Genomic DNA, 9,565 nt, shown 5'->3' with positions numbered 1-9,565 from the left:
TATATATTTATTAGAATCCTACGTTTCACATTCCAAAAACTCTATCTTACCCATCAATTCTAAACTAAGTTTATATTAGTTAGCCCTAGGATTATAATTGTTTTTTTCCCTCTTTAAAAATGAGGATAAAATTGGTTAAGGTAAACATAAAAAGTGGTAATGTGATATTTTTGGTAATTTTTCCGGAATAAAACCCTTTGCTCAGCCGCACCTTCAGCCGGAATATTTATAGATATTATCAACATATTATGTAGTTTATTTATAGTTATATCATTATAGTTTAATTAATCAGTAATCGAACCATATATATATATATATATATATATATGATTTCTATAAATATCATTCACGGCATCACTAAAACCAAATCAGTTATTTCAGTTCGGTTTTGATTTATTTGGTGTTACCTGATTGACCCCGCCTAAACCTTAACTCTTTGGATTATTTCTACAAGAAAAAGCCACCAAAAACTTAAAAGATCAGAAAACAAATCGAGAATTACTTTCAAAGACAAAGCCCGTGAGAAAGAATCCTTTGCAGCTGCGGGTTGGAAGAGACATGCACCTGTAGTTAAGAAACACATATTTTTTCTGTCAAGAGAAACACACATATTTCCGCACTACAGTTGCAATTTAAGACAATATACGTGTTGTGATTCAAACTACCTAGCTATGGTATTAAGACTTACACAGAATAACAAAAATTTCTATATATATCTATATATTTTTGTTACCGTTAATACCGCACCACAATTATTTCATGTTTGTTTTACATGTTATCATTCAAACCCTAAGTCTGTCTCACCTGCTTCTCCTGAAACCGATTTAACTCCTGAAATACTTGAATACTGGTTTTCTCCGCATGCTATTAATGTTGGTTTGGACTTCGGAGAAAACCAACATTTTCAATAGTGCACAATCCAAAAAAGAAAAACATTAAAAGTACGTACTACATACAATAAATTTATTACGTACTTAAATTTATACACGCATAGTTTTATTTAAGGGTGATTTTTTTCTATATTCATAAGAGATAGAAAAAATTAAGAATATATCTATGTTACAGTTAAAAGCAGCGGGTGGGGCAATTTGCGCACAAACATGATCAAACTCTCCTTTAAGACGCGTGCGCGTGATATTGACACTCCAAAGCTAAAGTTGTCATACTGTACTACATACCATATAGTATAGTTATATAAATGATTAATTTAGTTACGAGGTTGAATTTCATCCATTACGTGACTATAGTATATATGATTATGATATAGTATGGAATACTCGACACATTTTCATTTCTGTGTATGCCCATAATACCTAATTAATTGATGGATCAAAATTAGTGTGATAGTTTGGGAATGTTATACTAAACTATACAATATCCATTAAATAGATATGAATGAACAATCTATTTACACCAATAGTACATCACGAGGAGGAAGAATAAGAAACAGCGAAAGAAAAAGAGACGAAAAAGAAGATGAAGAGAGAAAAGGGATGAAACACAAAGAGAGAGAAAGTTATATTCTTACATATATGAAAGTTTTCGAGCATTTTTCTTAAACTCGGAAAAAGAGATCGTAAAACGACAATTTTATTCTATTTTCAAATAGAATAACTAAAAAATACTAAATTTGAGTGTGAAAAGTGAATGTTAAGAATCATGAAACTTATGAGAAAATACAATTTGCAGAGGGATTGAAGGGTGCTGCCATGAATGGAGAAAAACTACCACGAAAGGTGGAAGAGGAAAAGAAGATATATTGGGAAAAAGTAAAGAGATTAAAGGTGACGATGGTGAAGAAGGAGAAGATGGTGGTGGTGATGAAACAACTGAACGTGGCGATGCTAAATGTGGGATTTTTTGTAGTAACTGATGGTGATGGAAGAAGAGGAGGAGGGGGACAAGACGTGGAGATGATGTAACAATACATGTTGCATTGTACTATTTTATGTTTATCAACGCAACATGTACTGTTTATCTTCTTCCAATAGTTTTACGCATTCTCTGTTTCTTAATCCACATATATCGAAAGTGGTAAAATTGTAAACTCAAACAAAGATATGAAGAAAAGTGATCAGACATAGTTCTTGGATCAGATGATTGACGGCATGCGAAGTATCACTTTCCAAAAATTTCATAAAACTTGTAAATTATCATGAAAAAAAAGAAAGAGAACAAAGATGAATATAAATTTTGGAAAAGAAAAAATAGTTTCAGAAGAATGAAATCAAAGATGTAAGTGAGAGTGAGAATGAAACAGTGGAATGAAAGGTATTTTTTGTCTTTATACATATTATACGAATAATATCATAGCTAAAGAATTATTATGGTTATAAATTTCATTTTTGGTATTGATATGTATAAGCATTCCAATTTCTCTTTATTTAATTAATTAATTCAAATAACCGGTAAATCATGCATGGGACCCTACCTTGAGTATATAGATTTAGATATTTGTTAGAATTCAATTCTTGCATATGATTGTAGTGGCATCTGATAGATTAGACACATATAATGTCTTTATAAAAAGATTTGAATAATCTTTCTTTTTTTCTTTTAGCATGAATGATATTGAATGTCAAATTGGTATATATTTATCATCAGTATATATGTACTAAACCATATATGTACATTGGGAAAACGGCTTATTCATGCCCGCACTATGAAGCCAGGAAAAATACATACCCAAACAATATTAACGTGCTAAAACATTCCTAAACTAAATAGGAATTTGAATTACATACCTAAACTCATAATAAATAGCTAAAATATGTCTCGTAACTGACACATGACAGTCCATTTTAAAATATATTGATTTATTTTTTAAAATTATTATCTTTTAGTTTTTGTCATTTTATTTGTTTGTAAAGTGCCACAAATAATTAAAATCATCAAATTGGCCTTATTTATAATTTCAAAATTGGAAATAAATTTTAATATATGGTGATATATAAAATAGAAATATTTTTTATCAAATAAAATAAATTTAATAATATAAATATATTATTATTTCATATTAAATTTTTGATACAAAAAATTTAAATAAATAGAAAACAACATAAAAACAGTATCATAATTTAAAGCCTAATTTAATCTCACTAGTTCTTAATCGGGAAATAGTTTTGTAAACTTTTTGTGTATTATTAATATTACATAGTAATTTTGTAGCAAAATAAAAATAATGTAATATGGTCTAGTGGTTTTGTGTGATATTTGTTTTCTTGAGATGCTGCGTTCGAAACTACTTTTGGTTAACTAGCCATTTTTTTCTTTTTATTAAGTAAGGGTAATATTATTAAAGATCTCTACTGTAAAATTAAATTTCTAAAGAGTATTTTTAGTTATGTTGATTAAAATTTGAATGACTATATTTGTAAAGAAAATTTTATATAAATATAAATTGAGTGGTATTTCCTGTAAATATTGCATATGAATAAGATTATTTATAATTAATTCTCATGTTTTAATAAGGTAGATAACATACTTTGATAACTAAATTAATTAATATATTGTATATGATAACTACCTAAATTTCTGATAAATAATTAAATTTATTATTTAAATTTATAATAAATTTAATTAAAATCTGGTAAAAAAGTAAAATTGTACTTTTCAAATTAAAATTATAAATACGATAAATTTGATTATTTAAGTTATTTAAGGCATATTAATAAAAAATAAAATTATAGGGACTAAACTACAAAAAAAGTTAAAAAAATAGTTTAAATCATCATATAACCCGGCTATAGGCATGTTTTAGCTATTTATTATGAGTTTAGGTATTCAATTCAAATTCTTATTTAGTTTAGAAATGTTTTGGCACGTTAATATTGTTTGGGTATGTATTTTTCCTGGCTTTGGCTTTGTAGTGCGGACATGAATAAACCGGTTTTCCTGTACATTCAAATCATAAAGTAGGAACCCAGTGGGCCTGTTATCTACCGGCTTCCACTATCAAATTTTCATAATGTATAGTTCTAATCGAACGATTAAAAATTTCAATCTATGAACACACATATATATGTTGATATGTATGAACATATGTACATTATACCATAATTAAAATTAGGATTTATAAAGCATTAAACATGTTCCGATTTAAACCAGTTATAATAATTGATATAAATATTTGCAGTATTGTTTTTTAAATTGATGTAAAATATTTTCTTTACCGCTTTCTAAACTATAAATTACAAATTACAAATATAAAATAAATGATGCAAAATATTCTAGTGAATTTTTCTTCCGTATTTCTGCATTGTCGTTATTTTTTTGATAAAATATTTCTGCATTATAGTTGCAAGTAGAACTTTAGGTAAATTGTAATCTACTCTACAAGAATGAATCGAAAGCATCAACGTGAAATCATTAAAAAAAAAAATAGAAAGAGCAACTAAGAGTGATATATTAATTAACCGAGTCCAGTAAAAATAGGTTTGGTATAAACATATAAATAAAAGGACTGGACTGTCACTGGAACATAGACAAACATGGAATAATAGCACAAAACCCCTAAAAGTTATATTTTGCAGCCTCTAAACAACGACATAAAATTGAGTAATAATTCTTCGGATAGGCGATAGAGAAAGAAATATAGAATCATTTCCAGTAATCTGATTTGTAATCTTTCGAAATTCGTTGATCGATAAATATTTTCTGTCCATCGTTTATATTATTGTCGCGAACCGTTTAATTTTCTTTATAGTAATTATAATTTCGGTATGAAATTACTTTTTTTTTTTAATTATTAGAAATTTTTAATATAGTTTTGGTACGTATTTTGGTGATACTAGACAGGATAACACGTATATCCTTTAAAAACTAAATATTCCACTTTGTATAGGCAAAATGAGCTATATATCTGGTATGTATTTTGTTGCTAACAGCTAACAAGTAACAACATACATACAGTACAAATTATATTTTATAAATTTGTAAACCTACAGATTTAAAAGAAATATTTCAAAATAATATGTAAACAAAACTTTAATCGACAAATTCATTTGTAGATCCGAAGAATGTTTGAAGTCCATGTTTTCTAAAAAAGTATCTAAAATTAGAAATGTTACTTTGGGTTCATATTTTAAATTAATTAAGTTTAAATTTAATTTCTTTTAATTTCAAGAAATTAATAACAAATTAACATAAAAAATACAATTAGAAATAAAATAAATGTATATATAGTTAATTTTTAAATTTTCGTATTTTGTTTTGTTTTTCTGTGTCATCGACAAAACCAGACTCCTAATAAAAGTATTATAAAAGTATTATAAAAACACTATTTCGTGATCTAATTAAAACCATATTTATTGAAATTTGAAAAATATTATATTATATGAATAATAATATATATTCCTAAAACAACACTTATTTTGAAGTATCAAAGGACAATAAATATTTTATTATATTAATACAACTATATTTTTGATAATTTATTATCTTATCAAATTATTTTTATTTTGAATTTTTCCAATTTTTATATAAATATTGATTAACTTATAGGTTATTAAATATACAGTTTAGACATATTATCTATATAAAACAAATTTTTTGGTAAGCAATCTATATATAAATATTCACACATAAAGATATATATACATATATATTGTATTATATCTATACTATTAAAAGAGAAGTACAAAAATAAAATACCCCTTAATTTTTCAACTTATTTACAATGGCATGCAACTGAAGTTATTAATTAACTTATCTTTTATGATTCTTTGTCTTTTCTTCTTTAATTAATGTATTTCCAAAATCAAATTCTAACTAAAATTTTATGGCAACAATAATTAATAAACCTAGGTTTTTGTATTCTTTGTCTTTCACTATTATTTTACATATGTGTGTTCGGAAATAATTAATTTCATATATAAATTTAATAATTAAATACATCCATTATACGGTAACTATTTTACTAATTCGAAAATACATAATATAGTATATACAACAATTTTACTATACATTATCATAAAATTTTAATCCATAAATAGTATATACAAAAAATTATTATATATTATCATAAAATTTTGATCCATAAAAAAAACTAAAAATACATTTGTTCGAATATACAGGTCTTATTTTAAATATATTGATCATACAATTGATGGTTTACAGGATAAAATAAAATTACTCAATATAAACAGTAAAATTATTGTGTTTCGAAATGTCATATTAAACAATTATTTGAATGGGTAAATTTTAAAATATATAATATAACTAATACAAATAAAAATTTATTTATAAAAAATATAAATAAACATCCACGCATCTACGCGGATCAAGCTCTAGTTATTGTTATTTAATCATCGTAGAAATTTGGGTTTGGAGCGAAATGTCAGTTTATACACTTACAAATCAGAAACCAACTAAAAGTTTCATCTTTAATAGGTGACTAACAGAAATAGAACCAACTGCAAAAATATGTATATTTTATATATTCAAGAACAAGGACAGGAACAAAAGGTTCTTCAACATAGAAACAACCCATATCTGCTAAATTCAGCAATAAAACCCCCTACAAAATATTAAATTAAAATACTAAAAAAGAAAGAGAAAATACATTAAGATTATTGTCCATGCTTTGAAGTCTTCAAGCTGAATTTAGCATATATGTTCCCGTCCGTCTTGACAACTACAACTCTCTCTCTCTCTCTCTCTCTCTCTCTCTCTCTCACTCTTTAATCACCTAAAAGAATAAAAAACAAATTCAGCTTTGTTAGTTATATATCTTTTTTTCTAACATAGAGTCTATTAATGTATAATAGGAAAAAAATGTATAATGGGTAAACCTATATTTCTAAGTCGTAAATCATTCTTTCTTTTGTAGTTGGTCCCCTCCAACACCATTGTTGCCTCTGCCTACCTTTGAAGAGTCATCTTTTTTCTACTATCTCTACTTTTTTCCAAGTAATAATTCAATCTTTGATCATGACGTACGAATTTTATTTTCCTTCTTTATAATTATTATTTTAACCAATATTAATGAGTATCTTGATGCTAATAAAGAACCGTTTAATATACGTTCATCTACTATACCTGAAACTGTTGCCCCCAAACGTTGGTGTCCAGAAGTCGGCGGTTGTTTCATTAGCCACCGGAAAAGTGCTTGATATGGGAACGAGACACAGACCGTGTGCTCTTAGTTCTAGATTCTCGTTTCCATCTTGACTCTTACCAGATTTCTGCATGAATCCATACTAAATTAATACTTAATTACCCATGATGGCGTGAAACTCCAAAGTTAGACACAAATCACACACTAGATCGAGTAGTAATTAAACCTGATGTTGTTGTTGGACGGAAGCACCTTGTTTCATGTATGGAGTGCTTAGAACCTGTATTTAAAAATATTTTTATGCTCAATTATTGATCATATCTTTTTAACAAATTATTTGATTATTTCTAGGGTTTCTTGACTTAGAAAAAGATTTCATGAGAGAAATCACTAGAAACGTACAGTGACTTGATCATGAAGGAACTTGATGTACTCTATGGATTCTTGGAGAACAGATGCAGTATCTGTCTGAAAATTATCCCAAAGAACAGAAAAAATTAATAAAGAGGCTCAATACATAAACCTAACCAAGAGAAAACTTTTGTTCCTATATCTTACTAATCCAAATAAATAAATAAACACATAAATCTTTCACCTTTCCGAAAGGTGAAACTAGCTGTTGTAATGAAGTAATCTGGTCCCTTAGATTCTCTTTTCTCACCTGTTACATTTACAATCCATTTTATCCACCAAGAAATGGAAATAAAATTAATGTTAAATAAACAAATCTTGATTTATGATTATGTACCTTAAAAGTTGGCAATGGTGAAGGCGTGCTAATTCTCTGTTTCTTCGACGCGGAATCATTATCCTTTGCTCTCTTCAAAGACTCGCTCTGGCCTTTAGTCTTCTGATTCTTCAACACAAAAGAAAAAATTCATAAATTAGCAACAAACTTATATATCACCAAAACAAAACTTATATATTAGCAAATTTTGACATAAATGTGATTAATTACCTTAGTTTTGTCCTCAAGACGAGTAGGTATTATCTGCGAAGTGGTTACAAAACTGTTATGCGGCGTGTTGTTTAAGTTAGTGGTTGATGAAGAACTCCAAAAGGGTCGAGAGTTTGTGCTGTTAGAGAAGTTGTTAATTATTCCATAAGCAGCTTGATGATGAGGACTTGTCTTACTACTAGCCCAAGAGAGCTGAGGATTGTTGATTGAACAGCTAGTGGTAGAAAGGAACCTGTACTGACTCGGTTCCGGATCGTAAAAGGTTTGTAACAAGCTCGAGGAAGGAGGAGAAGGTGACGAAGATGAAGAACAAGCTGGATTAAGAAGATAAGGTGAACTAGTTGTAGATAAGAATCCTTGGCCATGATAGTGATCTTGTGAGCTTCTGAAGCTTGAGTTTAAGTCTTCTTGTCTGAAACATAAAGCAATAAACAAAAGTGGTCTCGTGATTATTATTGAATGTTTTCAATATCCTCGAAAACTAGAAGAACTGAAAGAAATTAAAGTTAATGTTTGTTCTTAAGAAGTTTACAAAACGGTTTGGTTCCAGTCTGAAGAAGAGTTTGAGGAAAACCCTAGACCCATCATTTGCAACGTCGAGTCAATACTCACGGTGCTTCCTCCACTGTCGGAATCAGCCTCTCGCTGTCCGAAACAAGGCGACAAGAGATGATCCGAAGGGGACATAACGCTCCTTGGCGAGTTCCACCACGCGCCGCCTCCGCTGCCGCAAATTGCTGCCGTCGCTTGAAACTCCTCAGCCATAAAAACAGAATCAGGAAATTTTAATTTATGCTTACTCCAAAGTTGTTATTAGACAAAGGTCAAGAGTTTTATATGTGTGTGTGCTGTGTGATATGAAGAGTATTAATGTGAATTTTTGATACATGTTTTATGAGGGTGTGTATATGTTTATATAGGAAAGTACGGACAAGTGTGTGGAAATTACCGGAATTTAGTTGACAATTGGCACAGTTTAGACTAAAAAATTATATATCAACATAAGTGAATTTTCTTTTGTTAAGAAGTAATCTTGATTTTTTTTATTAATGCTTTTTTATATACTTTTTTGAAAGAAAGATGTTGTAATAATAGCGGTTCCTAAAAAGGCATTAATAAAACAACTGTCTGGATGAGATTTGTTTCATTGCTGCTTGGTTTTTATAAGAAGCGATGATTATCCTCTTAATTTAACTAATTCAATATTTAATTTGAGATTAGATAGGTGTTTGGTATATTATGCAAGATGCCAAAAGAGGGATGATATTCAGACATTATATCTAACGGGAACCTAAGATTGGTTGACATCAAATTCTATAACCGATAGTTTACTAACTGGTCGGAAATAGAAAACTTCTCAAGGTTTTGATCAATTACTTTTTTTAGTAATTAAACCCCTCGACTAAAGATAAATCGTAAAAAAAATATTCAACTAAAAATCTTGTGAAATAAACCTTCAATTTTAATTCCGTTAACATATGTTACCCTCTATCTAAAAAACCGTGACGGAGGGTGACATATGTTAACGGTTTATAAGTTGAGGATTTTTT

At 28.3% G+C, this 9,565-nt stretch overlaps 1 protein-coding gene across 4 annotated transcripts; it reads right to left on the bottom strand.

Annotated features, from left to right (window-relative positions):
- Positions 1 to 6,404: 6,404 nt before the first annotated feature.
- On the bottom strand, positions 6,405 to 8,907 carry LOC106313080 (transcription factor bHLH112-like). 4 transcript variants are annotated; one of them, XM_013750815.1, is made up of 8 exons: positions 8,548 to 8,906; positions 8,016 to 8,427; positions 7,806 to 7,913; positions 7,653 to 7,718; positions 7,460 to 7,525; positions 7,284 to 7,337; positions 7,039 to 7,184; positions 6,405 to 6,688 (listed from the first exon to the last, which is right to left on the bottom strand). In XM_013750815.1, the coding sequence occupies exons 1-8, from the start codon at positions 8,778 to 8,780 to the stop codon at positions 6,685 to 6,687; spliced, it is 1,089 nt and encodes a 362-aa protein (XP_013606269.1). In that variant the 5' UTR covers positions 8,781 to 8,906; the 3' UTR covers positions 6,405 to 6,684. The 4 variants fall into 4 exon arrangements, with proteins under 4 accessions (XP_013606269.1, XP_013606268.1, XP_013606270.1 ...); XM_013750816.1 differs by lacking the exon at positions 6,405 to 6,688 and having other exon boundaries at positions 6,699 to 7,184; positions 8,016 to 8,133; positions 8,248 to 8,427; positions 8,548 to 8,907; XM_013750814.1 differs by lacking the exon at positions 6,405 to 6,688 and having other exon boundaries at positions 6,698 to 7,184; positions 7,806 to 7,907; positions 8,548 to 8,907.
- Between the last annotated feature and the right edge of the window lie 658 nt (positions 8,908 to 9,565).

The sequence above is a fragment of the Brassica oleracea genome, chromosome C9 (genome assembly GCF_000695525.1).
Source record: "Brassica oleracea var. oleracea cultivar TO1000 chromosome C9, BOL, whole genome shotgun sequence".
Classification (NCBI taxonomy): Eukaryota; Viridiplantae; Streptophyta; class Magnoliopsida; order Brassicales; family Brassicaceae; genus Brassica; species Brassica oleracea.
This window is presented reverse-complemented; position numbering and strand designations above follow the sequence as displayed.